The following is a 23,900-nucleotide window of genomic DNA, read 5'->3' as shown; positions in this document are numbered from 1 at the left end:
TGCTTCAGGAAATACTTAGCAAAATTTTTCATTCTGGCCAATACACTTTTTTTTTTAAGAGATTTTATTTATTTATTTATTAGAGAGCGAGAGAGAGAGAAACAGCATGAGAGGAGAAAGGGTCAGAGGGAGAAGCAGGCTCCCCGCTGAGACAGGAGCCGGATGCGGGACTCAATCCCAGGACTCCGGGATCATGACCTGAGCCAAAGGCAGTCGCTTAACCAACTGAGCCACCCAGGCGCCTCTGGCCAATACACTCTTGTTTATTAGCCAAAACAGAGTCTGCAGGACCAGGGAAAAGTTGCATAATGGGTTAGGGTTACTAGTGTTTCCTGATAAATTAGACCATTTCTTCACTTAGATATGTTTATATAAATTAAGGTGGTATTTAGAGGCCCAGTTAAAAGTTTGGTCCATAATACAGAATGGAGGCAAAGGAATTCTATTAAATAACTTAGACAATATTTAAGAGAAACCCTATCTACAGATTTGTGTACTGTTCTGAGTTCTGTACTTTAAATTCCAGGGAAGTGTATAGTGGTGCATCACAAGTAGATAACTCCATTCTTAGGAAATCTTTATAGATTCATGCTTTTTTTAAATTTGTGAGAGATCTTTTATCAGTACTGGGAAAATAGAAGGGAGTATAGGTAAAACATTAAATGCTTTCTATTTACCTACATTCAGCCACACTAATATTAGAGAGTCTTTATGTTTATATTCAGTAGCAACTGTGGTGTTTCATCTGTTTTCCACTCCTTGTATTTCAAAGTCATGAATGAAAATGTTCTAAAAGCAATAGGTGATCTTATCAACCAAGGAGATAAGAGCCTTCTAAGATCCTGAAGCAATTACTTCCCTTTAGATAGCATATCCTGGCCACATATTTTTGCGGAAAGGAAATGGTTTTAACTCCAGATGTTACCCAAACATTCTTCAAAGTAAATGGCAAGAACATATAGTAGTTAGAATGAGTATGTATAAAATATGCATTGTTAGATGTCTAGCCTTAGAATTAGTGTGCAAAGAGAACCATTGCAATTCAGACTCATATAAATTCAATCCATGAACATCTCACTGATTCTACTACACATTAGCAGAGATAGGTATTATAATTAAAAGAAAACTTGGAAGTATTTCATGTTTATAAGGTAACCATTAAGCTTTTTTCCCCTATCGCCATAAATTTATATAAATTATTTCACTTAACTTATGTGGTTTTTAGGTTGAATTTTTAACAACTCTCATTGTAAGGGCTGAACATTCTTCATATGCATGAACTGTGGTATGAGTAATGGGAGAATGACTAGACTAAGAATGCCTTGAGAGTTCTGGTTTTTCGACTTTTTTTCCTTTTTACTTGCTCCATTGTTGTCTGTCTATGCAGTGGACCATATATTTGCAAAACACCCATGACATTCAAGTTCTCAAAGTGTACTATTATACAAAAACCTAATGACACATGGAGGAGGGAGTGAGTGAAGGTGGAAGGGAAGGTAAAAAAGACATGACGCAAGAACCAAGTGGAAACTTCTACTCTGTACTTTCTCATGTAAACATTATAAAAGGATTTTTAATGACTTGATTTATTATGAGCTAAAAGACAGTATTTTCTGTTTTGCAGAAGTCCACAAAAGGAAGACAGGATACCAATGGCAGATGAGTACTATGAATACAAGCACATAAAAGCCAAACTGAGACTATTAGAGGTCCTCATCAGCAAGCAAGATGTGGCCAAAACAATCTGAGGTTCAGGAAATGTTTGTGCTCACTTTCAACCAAGATAAGGTCAAGTTTATTTTCCTTTGCCATTCTTGCTAGGTAGTTTTGACATATTGAAAATTGAAGCACTTTAGTGGTAGTATTAGCTGTTTTTAAGAAGGGATGGCAAGAGTAACCATCAATGAGGAAGGAGGATTTAAATGGGGGAAAATATAACAGCTAACAGTATAATTGGAAAAAAAAATTCAGTCTCCTCCATGCCAAGCAGAAAATGCACAGTCAGTATAATTATTTCAAAAAATATCTTAATATTTTATCAAATCTAAATAATACTTGTTCAGTGGGCCACTTATTAGGGAAAGTCTATTTAGTGTCCAGAAACTGCTTATGTTAGTGTATGGAAAAGAGCATGATTTTTAAAAAATCAATAAGAGGAGGAAAAGAAACTCTTCTTTTTATGTAGAAAGGAATACAGCTAGTAAGAATGTAATATATTTGAAAGTTCTAATAGATTTTTAAGTGACAAAAAAAAATCTACCTTGTCCCTTAAGTCTGCTAGGCTATTCAGTAAAGCATACTAGAATGTGTCACTGCTAATTTTTTATTTCTATATAAAAATAGCACATTATTTTATCTGTTATTTGAAATTTTACATTTCTGGTTACCAAAGTTCATTCTTATAGCATGTACTTTGTGAATTATCTTTGTCTAAAATTGACAGATGTTTATATTAAAATAAAATATTGTATTAAAATTTGAAAATAGGTATTTTGGATAGATCTGTGGTCTGCAGTATATAATCTAATGTGACCATAGTTATGATTGCTAAACTTTTTGTTTACTATAAGAGTATATAACTATTTTTCAATTGGGAATATGCATTTTTCTTAATGTTCCAAGGTCTATGTATACTTTGTAAAGTCACAAGCATTCTCATGAGTTGTAGGTACTCTTCATTCTGTACAAAATGAAAGGTTTGAAATTGTTGGGACACCTTGGAAAAGAAGCCAGAATTTTATTTGCTTCATCAACTTTAGTGCATATAGTTTTGTGTTATTTTGTACTAAAACACACATTTATTATTTTTGCCTTTGTAAGAATAAGTAAAAGGTCGACATTTTCTCTTGTACCAACCATGTTTGTATTTCTGTTTTCTGTAATGTTTAAGCATGATGTTGAACAAATTCACATTTTCATATAGTTTGGATGGGAAGAATATTGACTTTCAGAAGCAGAGTATTTCAGAGACTTATTGTTTTCTCTGTATTTACCTGATATTTTATAACTTTTATGAATCAGAATGATGTCCTTCATAAATTTGTTTAATTGAAGTCATCTACTTGTAACAGGACAGATACACAACTATTTGAAGTTTACAAACTACATCTTTGATAAGGGAAATGGTTTCATGACATGTATACAATTGCTATTAAAATGTAACTCTATATATTCTATATGATTGTAAATATTTTATACAACAATACAAATAAAATATTTTTCTATTATATTTATTATGTTGAAACACAATAGTTGTTTCCTGTTAGCTAATATAAATAACATAAATAACACTGTCAAACAACAAGTTGGAAGTGCTGACAATTCTAGGCTTCAAGATTTAACTCATGCTGCAATTACACCCTTTCATGCGGTTTGGAGTTATCCCAATATTTGTTCAGTAGATTAAAATGAATGCATATTTAAACACCATTTATAAGCCGTTATTTTGTATTTTGCTAAAGCAGTTTATATAATTGTTTTGTTATGTTTGGCATAAAGGAAAAATAAAAACATTGCAGCATCTAGGCAATAAAGTGTCAGAGGAGAACTTTCATCACTGAAAGTAATGGGAAGGGCAGGGAATAGGAAACACTAAAACGGCTCTGGATGAAATTTGAAAAATGGCAATTTGCTTTTGGTGATAGCGGCATGTGCATGCTTCAGTGGAAAACAACTGGTGATGAAAATGGACAACAGAGGATTGGTGCTCTTAGGGGAAGAAAAGGGACTGGGTAAGAATAAGAAAAGTGGGCATTAACGTCCAACACTGATATTACAGGTTTTGCAGCTGGGATCTTTCTTTGCATTTGCAGTAGACAAACTCATGAGCTGATGACCAGTGATTTCTGCTACAGTGCCCAGAGAAAGATCCACAGGGTCAGTATAAATGACTTCTAAAATGACATCCTGGGCATGGTGGTAAACCAGCACCCCATCTTCTTCTGTGCAGGTCAAAAATTTATTATCCTTGGAATTTAGCTGAGGAAGGCGCTGCTTACAAAATTCATCTCCTGGTGATCCCACAGGGGCAATAACAAGAATCACATAATGATAAGCAGTGTACATACAGTAGAAGTCCCCAAAATATAAGTTAGTATTGGGGTTAAAAAGTTTTTCTGCTACAATCTCAAACCTGTATCTTCCATAAGGTGAATCCTGGGGTGGCTTCCCAGTATTGAACTCAGTGCTGCAGCTGAAGAAGATGCCTTCTAATTTACCACTGATAGGAGAGCCATGGCTACCACTGTTATCCTTGACAGATGGTTGCATAGCATTCCCATGATGTTCTCTGCAAGAGAAAAGACATGGTCACTTCTTGGTATAATAGTAGTAAAGCTATTGATTTATATGTAGATTTGACTGGTGATAGGCCCAAAAGTCTGAATGCTCATCCTTTTATGTATTTTTTTTTTTTACCTTTTTTTACCTTTACCTTTTTTTACCTTTTACTTTTATGTCTTTTAATGTAAGGATGTTCTGCTACAAACCTTGGAGGTCTTTACATAATAAATTTCCTGGCCAGAAAAACCAAACTGGAATTAGAAATCTTACAACTGAAATCACAACCATTATATGCCTACTGGGTTTCAGAAGTGGCTCTTTGAAGAGAAAACTGGACTAACACTATTGGTTAAATATATTGAATGTTTCTTTAAAGTATGCCAGAATTTAGTCCTAATATGAGTGCTGTCCACGTATATATATTGGCACAAAAGAGTCTTGTTTTATTTTGTGTTTTTTTTTCCCTAAGTACAGTTTACTAATCAGGTCCCCTTTCCTGCGTTTTTCTTACATCAGAGTTGGTTATTCTCCCTTTACCATCACCCCCGATCTATTCTCCATCCTTCTTGCCTTCCATTGTGGGATGGGACTCTATCATTTGGTTCATCTTTGTCCCTTGGTCCCTTCCATTTCAGTTCTACTTATGTAAGGCACCATCAGATCTAGGGGAGGAGGAAGTAAAGCCTTGAGTGTGCTGTCTTCTACTTCCTCCATGCTTCAGAGCCTTGTGGTTCTGGTGTGGCTGGATTCATATATACTATACATCTCTGACTACTTCTCCTATTGGGTGTCCTCCATTCCCCTTCCCAAGAGTAGTAAAACCTTTCAACTCTTGATAGTTCCTGGTTGCTTTAGCATCCCTTATTAGTTGACTTAACCCTGTCTATACCTTTATGAATGATGCTTTTGTCACATTTTCTCCAGAACTCCCACTAAGTGTGACTTCCCTTTCTTGCTGGGTCCTTGACCACCATGACCTGGGATGAAAATTACAACTTACCACACAGGCATGAGAAGCTTCTCCCAGTCAGCATGCTTCCAAAAGAGCCTGTGGGTCGGTGAGGTATGCCCAGGGTCTCCCCTAACTTTAGAACAACAATGAGTCTCAAATTCTAGTGCCTAAGAACTACCAAGGAAGCTTATTAAAAATGCAGCTTCAAGGAAAGACCAAGCAACTCACATATTAGAGGACACTAGATAAATAAGAGATGTATGAATATTCTGGATTGGACCCCATATTTTTATCCTTATTCTTCTTCTTTCCTCCTGATGTTCCAAAATTCCTTCTAATATCATTCTCTTCCTTTTTTCAAAAACTTCTTTTAGAAAACACAATGGTCCAAAATCTTTGGGATGCAGCAAAAGAGGTTCTAAGGTGGAAGTTTATACAGGCCTACCTCAAGAAGCAAGAAAAAATCTCAATCTTACTTTACACCTAAAGGAGCTAGAAAAAGAAGAACAAACAAAATCCAAACCCAGCAAAGGAAGGAAATAATAAAGATCAGAGTAGAAATAAATGATATGGAAGCTAAAATAACAATAAAACCAAAGATCAACAAAATTGATAAAACTCTTTAAAAAAAAAAAAAAAGAGGAGAGAGAGGACCCAAATGCACAAAATGACTAATGAAGGAGGAGAAATAATAAACACTACAGAAATACAAACAACTTTAACAGATCCTAAATACCAACAAAACTGGATAACTTGGAAGAAATGAATAAATTCCTGGAAACCTATAATCTACCAAAACTAAAGCAGGAAGAAATAGAAAATTTGAACAGATCAGTTGTCAGCAATGAAGATGAACTGGTAATCAAAAAAACTCTCAAAAAACAAAAGTCCAGGACCAGACAGCTTCACAGGTAAGTTCTACTAAACATTTAGAGAAGAGTTAATACCCATTCTTCTCAAACTATTCCAAAAAATACAAGAGGAAGGAAAACTTACAAATTCATTCTATGAGGCCAATATCACACTGATACCAAAACCAGATAAAGACACCATGAAAAAAGAGAACTACAGGCCAACATCACTCATGAATATAGATGCAAAAATCCTCAACAAAATATTAGCAAACCAATAATACATTAAAAAAAATCATACACCACAGTCAAATGGAATTTATTCCCAAGATGCAAGAGTGGTTCAATATTCACAAAACAATCAACATGATATATCACATCAACAGAAGAAAGGATAAGAACCATATGATCATTTCAACAGATGCAGAAAAAACATTTGACAAGGTACAACATCCATTCATGGTAAAACTGTCAACAAAGTAGATTTAGAGGAAACATACCTCAACATAACAAAGACCTTATATGAAAAACCCACAGACAACATCATACTCAATGGGGAAAATCTCAGAGTTTTTCCCCTAAGGTCAGGAACAAGACAAAGTATCCACTCTCACCACTTTTATTCAACGTAGTACTAGATGTCCTAGCCACAGCAATCAAACAACATAAAGAAAGAAAATGTATCCAAATTGGTAAGGAAGAAGTAAATCTCTTACTGTATGCAGATGATGATACTATATATAGAAACCCTAAAGACTCCACTGAAAAACTACTAGAACTGATAAATGAATTCAGTAAAGTTACAGGATACAAAATCAAGGTATAGAAATCCATTGCATTCCTATACACTAATAATGAAGTAGCAGAAAGAGAAATTAAGAAAACAATCGCATTTACAAATGCACCAAAACCAATAAAATATCTAGGTATAAACTCAGCCAAAGAGGTGAAAGACCTGTACTCCAAAAACTATAAAACAATGATGAAAAAATTTCAAGATGACACAAAGAAATGGAAAGACATGCCATGCTTATGAGTTGGAAGAACAACTATTGTTAAAATATCTATACTACCCAAAGTGATCTACACATTTAATACAATCCCTATCAAAATAGCATTAGCATTTGTCACAAAACTATAACAAACAATCCCAAAATTTGTATGGAACCACAAAAGACCTTGAATAGCTGAAGCAATCTTGGAAAAGAAAAACAAAGCTGGAGGTATCACAATTCCAGATTTCAAGTTATATTACAAAGTGGTAGTAATTAAAACAGTATGGTACTGGCACAAAAATAGACATGGAGATCAATGGAACAGAATAGAAAACCCAATAATAAACCCACAGTTAACCTTATTTTTGACAAAGGAAGAAAGAATATCCATGAGAAACTACATGCAAAAGAATAAAACTGGACCACTTTCTTACACCATACACAAAAGTAAACTCAAAATGGATTAAAGACCTAAATGTGAGACCTGAAACCATAAAAATCCTAGAAGAGAGCACAGGCAGTAATTTCTCTGATATTAGTCATAGAAACATTTTTCCAGAAATGTCTCCTGAGGCAAGGGAAATAAAAGCAAAAATAAACTATTGGGATTACATCAAAATAAAAAGCTTCTGTACAGTGAAGGAAACAATCAACAAAATGACCAGGCAACCTATGAAATGGGAGAAAATATTTGCAAATGACATTATCTAATGAAGGATTAGTATCCAAAATATATAAGCAACTTCTACAACTCAACACCAAAAAACCCAAATAATCCAATTAAAAGTGGGCAGAAGAAATGAACAGACATTTCTCCAAAGAAGGCATCCAGATGGCCAACAAACACATGAAAAGATGCTCAACATCACTAATCAACAGGTAAATGCAAATCAAAGCTACAATGAGATATCACCTCACACCTGTCAGAATGACTAAAATCAACAACACGAGAAACAAGTGTTGGCGAGGATGTGGAGAAAAAGGAACACTCTTGCACTTTTGGTGGGATTGCAAACTGGTATAGCCACTGTAGAAAACAGTAGGGAGGTTCCTCAAAAAATAAAATAGATCTACCCTATTATCCAGGAATTGCACTATTGGATATTTACCCAAATAATACAAAACCCCGATTCAAAGGGATACAAGCACCCCTGTTTGCTGCAGCATTATTTATAATCACTGAATTATGGAAGCAGCTCAAGTGTCCATTGACTGATGAATGGATAAAGAAGATGTAGCATATTATTCAGCCAAAGAAAAGCATGAAATCTTACTATTTGCAACAACATGGATAAAGCTAGAGAGTATAATGCTAAGTGAAATAAGTCAGTCAGAGAAAGACAAATAGCATATGATTTCACGCATATGTGGAATTTAAGAAACAAAACAAATGAGCAAAGGAAAAAAAAAAGAGAGACAAACTAAGAAACAGATTCTTAACTATAGAGAACAAACTTATGGCTACCAGAAGAGAGGTTGGTGGGGTGATAGGAGAAATAGAGGGTGGGGATTGAAGAGTACACTTATCATGATGAATAAAAAAATAAACAAAAAAACTTCTTTTAGTCATTCTTTTGCAGTAGATACTGTAAAAAAATGACCATCAGCATTTTGCGGTTTTTGGCTTCTTCAGAACTCAGTCCAGAATATAAGAGCTAAAAAGAAAACTCAGGGAACTCATTAGTGTATTGTCCCTTGAGTCCCATGGTCCCTAACTGACTTCTCTCTACCTTTCAGTATTCTTCCACCTTTCAGATTCCCATGTTTCTTTTATATATAAAGTCCAGAGTTTTTAGTCACACTTAGTGGGAAAAATAGGGAGAAATGTTTCCACTCCATCTTGTCCTGGGTCAAAATTCTTACCCTTGTTACAGTTACATTCTCATTAACAAAAACGAAATATCGATATGATATGTGTCCAACATGAATCTACAAGTTCAATTAATGAAATAATAATAGCAGAAAATATGGAGACAGGAACTGAGACTAGGAGAAATGTATTAGCATTAGTGACAAACATCAACTTTGAGGATATACAATCTAACACCTAAAAACACCAGGAATTACTACACCTGTCAGTGGATTGGTAAAGAAAAAACTTTCTGATCTAGAAAGGTGTTTTAAGGATAGTGAGGCTACCTAGTGAACTTGAAGGAGTAAGAGAGAAAGTGGTATTTTGATCTGGGGTAAGGGAAAGCAATATTCACTTAGAAATTTATCTCTAGATAAAGAGATCAAAATGAGTTCAATCCATATGGATTGAGTCAGAATTTACCTAATGCTTTTTCATAATTTGTAATGATTTGGAAAGTCTGTAGTTAGGTAAGTGAAAGGTTCATTTCTATTCAAGCATTTTGATTAACAAATTGACATTTTAAATGGATTCTGATAAAGGAAGTGGGTCCTGATTAGAATTCATTACCTAAAAAGAAAAATCAAGGTCCATTGAAGCTAATGTCTACTATTTTTTTAATAAAGCGTTTTGAAAAAGCAATTTTGAAGAACTGTAGCCACACTTGAGAAGTATACTTATTTATATATATTGTATTAAGATATAATTTACATGGATTTTACAACTGTCATGGAAACTCCAACAAAGGTAAATTTCCTTGTTAGTAAATATATCTTTCATTCTAGTAGACTGGAATCAATTATACAATATATACAATGACTTTTTCCAGGCAGTCTTTATCATTTCTTTTCTTCTTAGAAGAGTTTTTGAAAACAGATGATGCAAATTTTAGTATCTAAAGACCTGAAAATAGGCTAGTTTCGACCCAAAGGGCAGAGAAAATCAGAGAAATACTGACCTCCAGTGGCCACCTAAAATAGACATTGGCAATATTCTAAGAATCTAAACCTTGTACCAAAGATGTATTTATTATATTGATGTATTTCTTATTAAAGAAAATAGCAATAGATCTTTTTGTTTTCAAATTTTATGCTTAAAGAAAACCTTTCTTGTTAAATATATATGGTCATTCCCATTCACAATTGACAGATACATTAATTTGTGTTATATCTGTTTCTACTGTCTAAATTAGGTTAATGGCATCCACCATGAAATATGTATAGATTCAAGGGTAAATAATTACCAGATAGAAGAATTATGGACTAAACTCCGTGTTTATAAGATATTCAACCTTATGGTTTGCAGCATCAAAATATATATATAAAAAAACCCCATGATATTGCAAAGTATTTCATTTGATGAAATCAGATGCCTAAATTCATCTCTCTCTCTCCGATTCCCTTTACATTTTCCACAGCTTGGAGCTGATTTAAATCTAAAACCATGATCATGACTTAAGAAAACTAGAGAAGTAAGAAACAAATAACAACAAAGTTTCCTAATTTTTTTTTCATTATAATCCTTACAACTTAAAGTTTAAAGTGAGACCAAATGACAAATTATAGAGATTACTGTATAAAAGTTTTAGAACTAAATAGCATTTATCATTTTAAAAACCTTAGTCTTAGCCTTTAAAAACATATATCTCTATTTACTGTCCTGAAATTTTCATCTGTAAATATAAAAGGATTATTAAGTATTAAAACTACCTGTAGCATGGATTTCTTTTGAATTCTTGGAAACTGCTTCCCAGTGTAAACACAGGCTATCTTAGAAATACTAATTGAACATTAGAATTCAAAAGTAAACACAGCAGACTGTCCTCATGAATAATTAATCCAAGATAATGGCTAAGAGATCTCATCACTTAGACTGAAGCCTGAAAAATCCCACCTGATTCACCATATTTCATGAAAGTTACGTCCCCCCCTCCCATTTTCAGTATCTTAAAGCAATCAATCCACAAGAAGAGAATATTTAGTTTAGTTATTGGGTGGTAGAGGAATTTGTCATGAATGGTCATCAGTCTAAACCCTGGAGATTTAAGATCTTCCACTCAAATAGACAGGAACTGTCATTACAAATGATTATAGAAAGGGATGTAAGTAAAGTGAAAAAAAAATCCCATAATTTGATTTTTTTCTACTCAATTATTCTGGGAAATAAAAGAGTATAATTAGTATAATTATAGTTAATTAATATAATTAACTATTTTGAAAAGAAAACAAAAATTGCTATTTCACAGAACTAGACTCAAGGAAAACCTGAGCCTAGAGGTTAGAATGGCATTTAGTAAAGCAAATCAGTATATATTTTTTTATCCTTACCGAATATAGTCAAAATATTCTTTGTGTTGGTTACGATAAAAAACAGAAAATTTAAGCATCCGTCCTGCAATCACTTCGGCCTTCTCCAATAGCTGTGTTAGATGAACTTTTGAATAGTCTGAAAATAACAAAAAAATTCTCTTACTAAAAATACATTACCAAAGGTATCAACTACATGTTTAATAAATTGGAAATTATTAAAATTCACCTTTAGAAAATTTATCTTAGTGAATAGGAAATTGCACTGAAAAAAAAATTCATTGTCTTTGTTTGGCACATTTTTCTTTCTACAAAAAAATGTATTTGTTACGGCTTATGTTTTTGTTTTTTTTTTCTTAGGATACCCATGCATTTGTTTCACTCTTTGAAATGAAAGATCCTGCAACAAAAATGTTAAGTAAGGAATGCAGACTCGGCATAACCCAAGTAATATCAATTGGCACCATACTAGCTTTTCTTGAATCAACTGAGAAGTCAAATAAAAGAAGCTTCTAACCTGCAATCAGTAGCAAATTGAATTTAAAAGGGTAGCAATAATAATGTTCATTTAATTTACTCTTTACATCTACGAGGTTGGTGAGATAGATTAAATATGACAATTTTATTGATGCAGAAATTGAGGCTTGCCACGGTTTGATTTGCCAAATGTTCATATAGCTAGTAATTTAGAGACTAGGTCTCTGGTTTTTAGTTGATGGTTTTCAGGTATACAAGACTCTTGAAAATCTAAAGCTTCTCTCCAAGTAACTTGATCCTTTCACCAACTTTCTGTTTTGAAAATTGAGGACTGTTGTCAAACTCCTCTACCAAAATCTAAGCAAAAATTTTTGTCTATAAAGATTATCAGACATTCCAAATAAAAGCAACGTAGTTGAGCTGCTCATGACAGCACAGTTTCTTTACTAACTGCTTCACTGGCTCACATTTATTTAGATTAGAACATATGATGCAGAAAGCATCATGCAAAATTAGATGATCAGGTTAAAAGATCAAAAAGAATATTCCTCCTTTCAAAGAACTCACAGTCTAAATTTGCAAATAAATATACATAGATAAATATATAGACAACTGTGATTTATGGGGCAAGCACATGGTTTTAGCTCTGACATAGACAAGACTAGAAGTAGATTAGTTGGTGGCATTCTATTTTATTTTATGTCAATATTTTGCACAGTACATAGCACACAGTATGTGCTCAATAAATGTGGAGTGAATTAGCTATTATACAGATTAAAAGACAATTTATACAAAAAGCTTCCTCAAAATTTACAGATTAAAGATTATTGATAAAGTTTAGATAAAAGTCTCTGAATTATTTTGATAATCTGAAACAATAAGCTTTGAAAAGCTTAAGTTCCCTTTATATTTTACTCATAGAAATTAAAAATGCAAAATAATTTATAGAAAACTATTGTGGCACATTTAAAAGCTGGCATTTTATTATTTACCCCATAACATTCTTAGCAGAATTATGAGATGTAGTTCAGTAAAAGAGCAACAGGGTGATCACTCTAAATGAAAGAAGACAAGATTTTCCTTCATACACATAGAAATAAAACATGTACTCATATGGTTAAATAGATTATAGAACAGAGTGAATGTGTATGCATCTATAGACAGGTATTTCTGAACTGGAAATGCCAAAGGTCTTCCTTAAGCTAAAGAAGAAGTAATATTTCACACTTTTCCGCAATGTCAAATGGGGATTTTAGCAGGTAAACTAAAGCTCTTTTAATTGGACAAATACTATGACTTTGTTTAGTGCAGTCCTATAGAAAATAGCATGTATTAAAACAATATCAAAAAAGACTGTGGCTCGGGACAAGAGATCTGTAACCTACAATGGTAGAAACATTAGATTGGCAACAGACCTATCCACAGAGACCTGGCAGGCCAGAAAGGACTGGCATGATCTATTCAGAGCACTAAATGAGAAAAATATGCAGCCAAGAATACTATATCCAGCTCGGATGTCATCAAAAATAGGAGAGATAAAAAGCTTCCAAGACAAACAAAAAATAAGGAATTTGCAAACACAAAACCAGCCCTACAAGAAATATTGAAAGGGATCCTCTAAGCAAAGAGAGAGCCTAAAAGTAACATAGACCAGAAAGGAACACAGACAATATACACTAACAGTCACCTTACAGGCAATACAATGGCACTAAATTCATATCTTTCAATAGTTACCCTGAATGTAAATGGGCTAAATGCCCCAATCAAAAGACACAGGCTATCAGATTGGATAAAAAACAAGACCCATCAATATGCTGTCTGCAAGACTCATTTTAGACCCCAAAACACCCCCAGATTGAAAGTGAGGGGGTGGAAAACCATTTACCATGCCAATGGACACCAAAAGAAAGCTGGGGTGGCAATCCTTATATCAGACAAATTAGCCAAATATATAAGCCAATTAATAACAAAAGAAAAAAAAACACATCGACAACAATACAATAATAGTGGGGGACTTTCACACCCCTTTCACTGAAATGGACAGATCATCTAAGCACAAGATCAACAAGGAAATAAAGACTTTAAATGACACACTGGACCAAATGGACTTCACAGATATATTCAGAACATTCTATCCCAAAGCAACAGAATACACATTCTTCTCTAGTGCCCATGGAACATTCTCCAGAATAGATCACATCCTAGGTCACAAATCAGGTCTTAACCAGTACCAATAGATTGGGATCATTCCCCGCCTATTTTCAGACCACAATGCTTTGAAACTAGAACTCAATCACAAGAGGAAAGTCAGAAAGAACTCCAATACATGGAGGCTAAAGAGCATCCTACTAAAGAATGAATGGGTCAACGAGGAAATTAAAAAATAATTTAAAAAATTCATGGAAACAAATGAAAATGAAAGCACAACTGTTCAAAATCTTTGGGATGCAGCAAAGGCAGTCCTAAGAGGAAAGCATATAGCAATACACGCCTTTCTCAAGAAACAAGAAAAGTCTCAGTGACACAACCTAACCCTACACCTAAAGGAGCTAGAGAAAAAACAGCAAATAAAGCCTAAACCCAGCAGGAGAAGAGAAATAATAAAGATCAGAGCAGAAATCAATGAAATAGAAACCAAAAGAACAGTAGAACAGATCAACGAAACTAGGAGCTGGTTCTTTGAAAGAATTAACAAGAATGATAAACCCCTGGTCAGACTTATCAAAAAGAAAAGAGAAATGACCCAAATAAATAAAATCATGAATGAAAGAGGAGAGATCACAACCAATGCAAAGAAATACAAACAATTATAAGAACATATTATGAGCAACTCTATGCTAGCAAATGAGATAATCTGGAAGAAATGGATGCATTCCTAGAGATGTATAAACTACCAAAACTGAAGCAGGAAGAAACAGAAAACCTGAACAGATCTATAACCACTAAGGAAATTGAAGAAGTAATAAAAAATCTCCCAACAAACAAGGGCCAGATGGTTTCCCAGGGGAATTCTACCAAACATTCAAAGAAGAATTAATACCTATTCTTCTGAAACTGCTCCAAAAAGTAGAAATGGAAGGAAACTTCCAAACTCATTTTATGAGGTCACCATTACCTTGATCCCAAAACCAGACAAAGACCCCATCAAAAAGGAGAATTACAGACCAAGGTCCCTGATGAACATGGATGCAAAAATTCTCACCAAAATACTAGCCAATAGGATCCAACAGTACATTAAAAGGATTATTCACCACAACCAAGTGGGATTTATCCCTGGGCTCTGAGGTTGGTTCAACATCCACAAATCAATCAATGTGATAAAATATATTAACAAAAGAAAGAACAAGAACCATATGATCCTCTCAATAGATGCAGAAAAAGCATTTGACAAAGTACAGCATCCTTTCTTGATCAAAACTCTTCAGAGTATAGGGATAGAGGGTACATACCTCAATATCATAAAAGCCATCTATGAAAAACCCACAGCAAATATCATTCTCAATGGGGAAAAACTGAGAGCTTTCCCCCTAAGGTCAGGAACGCAGCAGGGATGTCCACTATCACCACTGCTATTCAACATAGTATTAGAAGTCCTAGCCACAGCAATCAGACAACAAAAAGAAATAAAAGGCATTCCAAATTGGCAAAAAAGAAGTCAAACTCTTACTCTTTACAGATGATATGATACTTTATGTGGAAAACCCCAAAGACTCCACCCCAAAACTGCTAGAACTCATACAGGAATTCGGTAAAGTGACAGGATATAAAAATCAATGCACAGAAATCAGTGGCATTCCTATACACCAACAACAAGACAGAAGAAAGAGAAATTAAGGAGTCGATCCCATTTATAATTGCACCTAAAACCATAAAATACCTAGGAATAAATCTAACCAAAGAGGCAAAGGATCTGTACTCAGAAAACTATAAAGTACTCATGAAAGAAATTGAGGAAGACACAAAGGAATGGAAAAACGTTCCATGCTCATGGATTGGAAGAACAAATATTGTGAAGATGTCAATGCTACCTAGAGCAATCTACACATTTAATGCATTCCCTATCAAAATACCATCAACTTTTTTCAAAGAAATGGAACAAATAATCCTAAAATTTGTATGGAACCAGAAAAGACCCTGAATAGCCAGAGGAATGTTGAAAAAGAAAAGCAAAGCTGGTGGCATCACAATTCCGGACTTCAAGCTCTACTACAGAACTGTCATCCTCAAGACAGTATGGGACTGGCACAAAAACAGACACATCGATTGGTGGAACAGAATAGAGAGCCCAGAAATGGACCCTCCACTCTATGGTCAACTCATCTTCAACAAAGCAGGAAAGAATGTCCAGTGGAAAAAAGACAGTGTCTTCAACAGATGGTGTTGGGAAAATTGGACAGCCACATGCAGAAGAATGAAACTGGACCATTTCCTTACACCACACACAAAAATAGACTAAAAATGGTTGAAAGACCTCAATGTGAGACGAGTCCATCAAAATCCTAAAGGAGAACACAGGCAGCAACCTCTTCGACCTCAGCCACAGCAACTTCTTCCTAGAAACATCACCAAAGGCAAGGGAAGCAAGGGCAAAAATGAACTATTGGGACTTCATCAAGATAAAAAGCTTTTGCACAGCAAAGGACACAGTCAACAAAACCAAAGACAACCGACAGAATGGAGCAGATATTTGCAAATGACATATCAGATAAAGGGCTAGTATCCAAAATCTATAAAGAACTTATCAAACTCAACACCCAAAGAACAAAGAATCCAATCAAGAAATGGGCAGAAGACATGAACAGACATTTTTCCAAAGAAGACATCCAAATGGCCAACAGACACATGAAAAAGTGCTCAACATCACTCGGCATCAGGGAAATCCAAATCAAAACCTCAATGAGATACCATCTCACACCAGTCAGAATGGCTAAAATTAACAAGTCAGGAAACGACAGATGTTGGCGGGGATGCAGAGAAAGGGGAACCCTCCTACACTGTTGGTGGGAATGCAAGCTGGTGCAGGCACCCTGGAAAACAGTATGGAGGTTCCTCAAAAAGTTGAAAATAGAGCTACCATAGGACCCAGCAATTGCACTTCTGGGTATTTACCCCAAAGATACAAATGTAGTGATCCGAAGGGGTACGTGCACCCTGATGTTTATAACAGCAATGTCCACAATAGCCAAACTGTGGAAAGAGCCAAGATTTCCATCGACAGATGAATGGATAAAGAAGATGTGGTATATATATACACAATGGAATATTATGCAGCCATCAAAAGGAACAAAATCTTGCCATTTGCAATGACGTGGATGGAACTGGAGGGTATTATGCTGAGCGAAATAAGTCAATCAGAGAAAGACATGTATCATATGATCTCACTGATATGAGGAATTCTTAATCTCAGGAAACAAACTGAGGGTTGCTGGAGTGGTGGGGGTGGGAGGGATGGGGTGGCTGGGTGATAGACATTGGGGAGGGTATGTGTTATGGTGAGTGCTGTGAATTGTGTGAGACTGTTGGATCACAGACCTGTAACTCTGAAACAAATAACACATTATATGTTAAAAAAAAAAAAAAGAAGATAGCAGGAAGGGAAAAATGAAGGGGGGGAATCAGAGGGGGAGATGAACTATGAGAGACTGGACTCTGAGAAACAAACGGAGGGTTCTAGAGGGGAGGGGTGTACGGGGATGGGTTAGCCTGTTGATGGGTATTAAAGAGGGCATGTACTGAACGGAGCACTGGGTGTTATATGCAAACAATGAATCACAGAACACTACATCAAAAACTAAAGATGTAATGCATGGTGATTAACATAACATAATAAAATAAAATTAAAAAAAAAAAGAAAGTAAATGGAACGAAATGCAGTAGAGAAAAGTAAATGTGAGATAGATTCCAAAGAAGAATTTTATTTCAGGAAAAAACTGATGGAATATATTAACTCCAATATAACACATCAAATATAGGTAAAAGTTATATCATTGAGAATTCTTTACTCACTATTAATGTTACTATTAATACAATATAAAAATTAGCTGTTTCATTACTGATAACTAAACTATGATTAATACCATATTTCATCTAGTCCAAAATGTATTTTTTCACATTTAGCTTCTTAAAGAGTCCAACAATAACTGTGATAAGAAAACACTGTTTCATAGTTTAACTGACAGTATAAAATGGTGGAACTTATAATCAGTATCTTAGGAAGAAATATGAGAGATACTATTTCCTTGCTCTCAACGACTGAAATCCTTAACAATCAAGGATGTTATAATCCTTAGCAACTTCCCCATATATAAAAAGTGTTGAAGATAAAATCAAAATAACATAGAATTAAAATTTCATCCATTTAACATATCCATAGGAGAAGTTTTACACTGAATTTGAGATTAAGAAACAACACAAGATAGTGAGATAAAGCAGTTGCTAAGTATGTACTGAGTCTAAAATAATGCAGGTGTGATGTTATGGGGAGAAAAAAAAGGCTGGTTTATATGAAGGATGCCTCAGCTGGGAAAAGTTGCTAAGCAACCTACAATAGTTGAGGCAAATTGTTTTTAAGAATTTTTCTTCAAGCTCCTTTATGTTGAAAAACACTTAGCCTTTCTCTACAGGTTTTTTAGAGGAAACAATCACCTATACAAAGAGGAAATAAAGCCCCATTCTAAGAGACAAGGAGAGGATGACAGATGTATTCAGGTAAAGATATCTTTATATCACTTCAACACCTATTTATAAGTGCTCACCAAATATTTGTTTCTTAAATGAATGAACAAACAGATAAATGGTAACATTTCCAATCTAATGGAATATTAAGGTATAGTTCAAAATCAAAGGGGATGGGCCTCTCCACATCAGGTATCTCAATGTCAAATGTCTATGAGGTACTTTCTAATGAAGCAAAGACACACACACACACACACACACACACACACACGCACACACACGACACTAGTTTAGATACAGATTTTCAGCACTCAAGTGAAAAATCCAATAACATTTCTGCTAGGTACAGTCATTAAGATCTGCATTCATTCCCCTAAGTTACAGAAAGATGTTCCTGACTTCTTTGTTTCAATATCTGTGAACATTTTTTTTTTAAGATTCTATTTATTTTATTTATTTGACAGAGAGAGAGAGTGCAAGCAGGGGGAGTGGCAGGCAGAGGGAGAGGGAGAAGCAGGCTCCCTGCTGAACAGGGAACCAGAGACACAGGGCTTGATCCCAGAATCCTGGGATCATGACCTGAGCCAAAGGCAGCCACTTAACCGACTGAGCCACCCAGGTGCCATAAATATCTGTGAAAATTTAAAGAAAAAAAAAAGCTCTCTCTCAAAACGAAGCTCAAAATATGTTTGAGTATATTTTCAAACTAAACCAATTTTTATTTGCAAAGCTTTTACTTTGAAAAATCAAACTATGCAGCAAAGAACTGATTTAATGCCATTACTCAGTTTTTGCTGAGAATCTAAGCTCCCTCCAACTAACACAGCATAGCTTGTTCTAGTACACAATGCTATTGTCGATGTAAAAATAACCCAATGCAATTCATATCACCTTATGATTAAAAAATATTTTTCTGTAATTAGCTTTTAAGGAACTATTAAATATTTTTCTGTATTTGTATCTAGTTCTCTTACCTGCTGTGCAGAATTCTATAATTTCACTCCATTCAGACACAACATAATCACCGTCAACCTGTTTTGAGGCAGTTTGCACTGCTACTGTATATTCAGTTCTTGGGCTCAAAAACCAGTGTCCACGGACAGTCATGGGCAAGGGAACAGCTTTTGCCACCAATTTCGTTGGAACATCCTAAGACAAAAAGAAAGAAAAACAGGAAAGAAGGAAGGGTGGAAGGCAGGGAGGGAGGGAAGAAATAATTTAGCAGTATAACCTGAATCAATTGTAAACAATGTGGAGGAACTTGTGAAATTCCTGGCTAATGACAGAATTTTCCTTTTTAAAGATATTTAACAATTATTATAATTCTCCAGATGTAAAAAAAATAAGGCCCAACTTGATCAAAAGGCATGACCAAGGTCATACAGCTAGTTAATGACATAAATATATTTAGATTTCTGTTTTCTTGATTCTTGTTCTTCTCTGTACGCTCCTTATATATGTTCCTTAAAATGCAATATTCTAATATTAAATTATAAAACAAAACAAAACCTCCCAAAACCCAGAAACATGACAAATAAAATTCAATGATTTTGTATTTTAAAATATATTTGTTTAATTTATACTATCCATTAATTTTACCAGAGTAGCCCATTACTAAATATTTTATATGTGAAGGCAGAAAACATTTTAAAAATAACTATTTTAAGATAAATGAATCAGTTTTGTATACAAAAGAGGTAATATCTGTTTCAGTTGTATTCAAGTATGGAGCTTATGTGTCACAGAAATGTTTAGGTATTTCTAAACAATGATTAATAAGGTTATTAAACTTGCTAGTTGAATATTCACTACATTTCCAAGACATGGTTTTCTAAGTGTGGAATGAAGAAAAGGGGGTCAAATCTTGACCTAATCATCACATCACATTAAGTATTTCAAAGCTATTTCAAGGAAATATTTCAAAACTACTTCAAGAAGGCAAATGTCAGCAAAGAAAATATCCATAACTAGAAAGCATAATCAAAATTAGAACATGGTTAGAATAATGACTTATCAATCTTGTTCTCTCACACTTATCTATACATATAATCCTCACTTATCATTAGTGTGTATAACTGCGCATTTGGTAAAAGACATAATTTCCAGAAAGGATAAGGCAGCTCTTCCAAAAGATTTGCCAAGTTAAATTTAGTATCAGTATAAAAAAAAGACCAGTTTTCATCAGTGAAAATACTGAAACATAAGAAAAAATACTTAATAACTATTATCCTCTCTATGCTACTTCTGTATGTGTATGTAGAGAGATATGTATCAGCAAAGATATGTGATAAGTAGACTGTTATAAGAATAAATACCAAAGAGGTGTAAACAGGTCTAAGACATATAAAGGTTAATTTTCATCCTCAAATCATAAAATAAAATTGACTACATAAAGCAGTTTTCAGCCCTAAAGTATTTTACAAATACCCTAAAGTTTATAAGCTATATCACATTCCTCTCTCAGCAGTTATAGGGAAAAATGTATGCCTTAATGAAAAACTATACCTTGCCTATAGCACATTCTTCTGGCTATTTTCTTTTGATTCTGTGGAAGTTATTTTATAACACTGTAATCTGTAGATAACTGATAACAGTTATTCTTGTCTAAATAGATGCAAATGAATTTTGTCCATCCATCCCTCCTGTCCCTTTCTCCTTCCTGACCCCAAACGAGTTTTACCTGTAGTTATACATTTATTTCAATATACTGATCTATGATTGTGTCTATTCTTTGGATTATCCTTTGAACTGGTTGTAACACCTCATCAGTTACCTCATTAATGAGTTAAATCTTTTAACACATGTTCATTTTTATGTCTATATGAGAGTCATGATTTTACCTTTTATGGGAAAAATTGTATTTTAATAGTATACTTGGCATTTCATTTTCTTACAAAATTTCTTAAAGGGATAGGGTTTTGAAATGACATGTAATTTTTATTCTTCCAAACGTCAAATACGTCACTTAAGTAATTAATAGAACATTATTCCTTCTTTTAAAATGTCCTCAGACTTAGATTTTAAGATGCAAATGAATAGAAGTATGTGTTAAGATTTTACCTTGTGTTTAAATTTATTGGAGTTCTTGTTCTCTTTCTTATTGAGGTCAATGAAATAGTGTGTAATACGGTCCTTTGACTTTGAATCCATTTCCCATGAAATCTTGAATGAGTCACATGTAATGTTGCTTATTTTAATGTTATGTGGTACAGGAAGTTCTTCCATCTCTGCTATGCCACTGTCTTGTGATTTATTCCCTGCAAGAAAACAATGCACAGGTAGTTTCCAACTAACGTATTTTTCCAGGTTGCAAGGCCATCAGTTGTGTATATATTTCTTTTTTTTCTTTTTTAATAAGATTTTTATTTATTTATTTGAGAGAGAAATAGGGAGAGAGAGTGAGCACAGAGGGAGAGTGAGAGGGAGAAGCAGACTCCCCACTGAGCAGAGAGCCCAATGCAGGCTCGATCCCAGGACCCTGAGATCATGACCTGAGCTGAAGTCAGACGCTTAACCAACTGAGCCACCCAAGGACCCCTGTGTATGTATTTCTGAACTCAACTACCTTATTACTAAATCTGAGATTTCATTTTTGTTCATGAAATATCGTGTTAATGATAGCTAATGCCATTTACAAAGGCATTTTACCAATAAAAAAAAGAAAGCAAAACTGAATTAGTCCTTACCGCCTCTAAATTTTCAATTTACTTTTCCAATTTTTGCTTTCACAGAATGTAAACAGAAACACTGATAATCCATCTTTCTAATCTATAAAAGATTGGCCTTACATGGTAGGTTCCATCTGGAAAGACCCAAGAGACCATTTTTCCTACATGAACAACCAATTCTGCTCTAATGTCAGGTGTTTTAAACTATATGAGGTCACAAAGGTTGCTAATGAAAGAATCCAGTCAAATTAAAAAAAAAAACATTTCTTTAAAAAAATCTGTGAGATATCAGTGACAGTCTATAAAAATTACTCTTCCATTTTCCTTTTGTTTTAGATATCTATATATAGAAACAGCATGTGATAGTTATACTACATATACAAATAATATTGAAGACCATTCCCTTACAAGTTATTATGTCAAGGATTATTCTAGGAATCTTTTTGCCCATTGTGTCTTGATCAATTTAATTTTGATTATTTAAACAATAGATAAGGCTAAAAGAGAGAAAAAAAACAATTGCCATGTTGATTGTTATCATTAAAATCTTGAAGAACTGATCTGACACCTGGTTACTTAAAAGACTGTATCCTGCATTTCCAGTTAAAGAAAATGAGAAACTAAAAGAGAAACTTTGACTAATAGTATAGAGTAGAATAAGATGGATGATTGGTCAAAATAGAAAAAATATAGACCTGCCAAGTTTGTTTCATAGATAGGAAAGAAATACTGAATCAACTTTTACTCTATTTCTCCTTCCTATGTTCTCTTACCCCAAGCCAACATAAAATTGAATGCCCCAGAGGAAAAAAATAAATGTAATTGTTATTCATATGATAAAAAGTGGTAGATCATAAAGCAGCTACATAACTAGTTACTTAACAGAATAAAATAGTAAATCTTGATCAACAAAAATTAAAAACAACAACAATGAATATTATCTTGTGGCAATATCTTCCATTTCCAGATTAGATTGTGTTCTCCTGCCCCCACACTCCCTCTCAATTGTTGATATAAAACTGTTGACAATTGCCAGTCTTATTAAATCTTTTTTTTTTTTAAGAGTTTATTTTTTGACAGAGACACAGCAAGAGAGGGAACACAAGCAGGGGGAGTGGGAGAGGGAGAAGCAGGCTTCCAGCAGAGCAGGAAGCCCACGTGGGGCTCGATCCCAGGACCCTGAGATCATGACCTGAGCCGACCTGAGCCCAAAGCAGAGGCTTAACGACTGAGCCACCCAGGCGTCCCTAAATCTTTGACCCATATCGTCTCATCTCAAGGTGTGTTGTTGCCAGAGGAACCTGATGGCAATTGAAAACTAATTTCAAAATAACTTAAGTTCTTTATTGTCATTTCTTGAACAATACTTTTAAAAATTCTTTTCTTCTTCGTACCTTCCCCTCACACCCCAGTTTCTCCGGATTCCCTCTCCATAAAACTCCCACAAAAATTACTCTCTCACTCTCTTCTTTCCTTCTCATCTGGCCTAACAGAATCCCCAAATTGCTTGTGACCTAAATAAAAGCCTTTTAGAAGTCAAGGGAAGGGAAGAAACTAAGTGGAATCCTTTTAATGGACTTGGAAAAGGGAAAGGCAATAAATACTCAAACATTAGTAATTTTTGTTCTATTTAGAAAAGCTCAAAGTTTTTACTTATTATTCTGATTGCAGTTATCTTTAAAATATAAGTAACACTACTGAAAAACTTTCTGGACACTAATAGTAAAAGTTTCTGTAAAACTCGTCTGCATTATGACTCTTCATATAATTTCATAACAACTGAGTGAAAAAATTGTTATTTAAGATCATAGAGAGAAAAAAAAAGCTATTTTGCATTTGGCCC

General features: G+C 34.3%; 2 protein-coding genes across 4 annotated transcripts in view; one reads left to right on the top strand and one right to left on the bottom strand.

Moving 5' to 3' along the window:
* Positions 1-2,836, top strand: part of FAM13C (family with sequence similarity 13 member C) — a 151,633-nt gene extending 148,797 nt beyond the window's left edge. For 2 of the 3 annotated variants that reach the window (XM_044916473.1, XM_021699502.2), the window contains one exon: positions 1,625-2,836. In XM_044916473.1, the coding sequence (XP_044772408.1) occupies positions 1,625-1,748 (124 nt within the window). In that variant the 3' untranslated portion in view covers positions 1,749-2,836. The remainder of the gene's footprint in view (positions 1-1,624) is intronic. The other variant, XM_044916474.1, reaches the window with a different exon arrangement.
* PHYHIPL (phytanoyl-CoA 2-hydroxylase interacting protein like) overlaps positions 2,779-23,900 on the bottom strand; it is a 90,804-nt gene continuing 69,682 nt past the window's right edge. The window contains exons 2-5 of the mRNA XM_021699501.1: positions 21,450-21,646; positions 19,364-19,538; positions 11,259-11,376; positions 2,779-4,288 (exon numbers count right to left, since the gene is read on the bottom strand). Of these exons, the coding sequence (XP_021555176.1) occupies positions 3,754-4,288; positions 11,259-11,376; positions 19,364-19,538; positions 21,450-21,646 (1,025 nt within the window). The 3' untranslated portion in view covers positions 2,779-3,753. The remainder of the gene's footprint in view (positions 4,289-11,258; positions 11,377-19,363; positions 19,539-21,449; positions 21,647-23,900) is intronic.

This window comes from Neomonachus schauinslandi, chromosome 6, assembly GCF_002201575.2.
Source record: "Neomonachus schauinslandi chromosome 6, ASM220157v2, whole genome shotgun sequence".
Lineage (NCBI taxonomy): Eukaryota > Metazoa > Chordata > Mammalia > Carnivora > Phocidae > Neomonachus > Neomonachus schauinslandi.
Note: the sequence above shows the minus strand (reverse complement) of the source record. Positions and strands in the feature narration are given on the sequence as shown.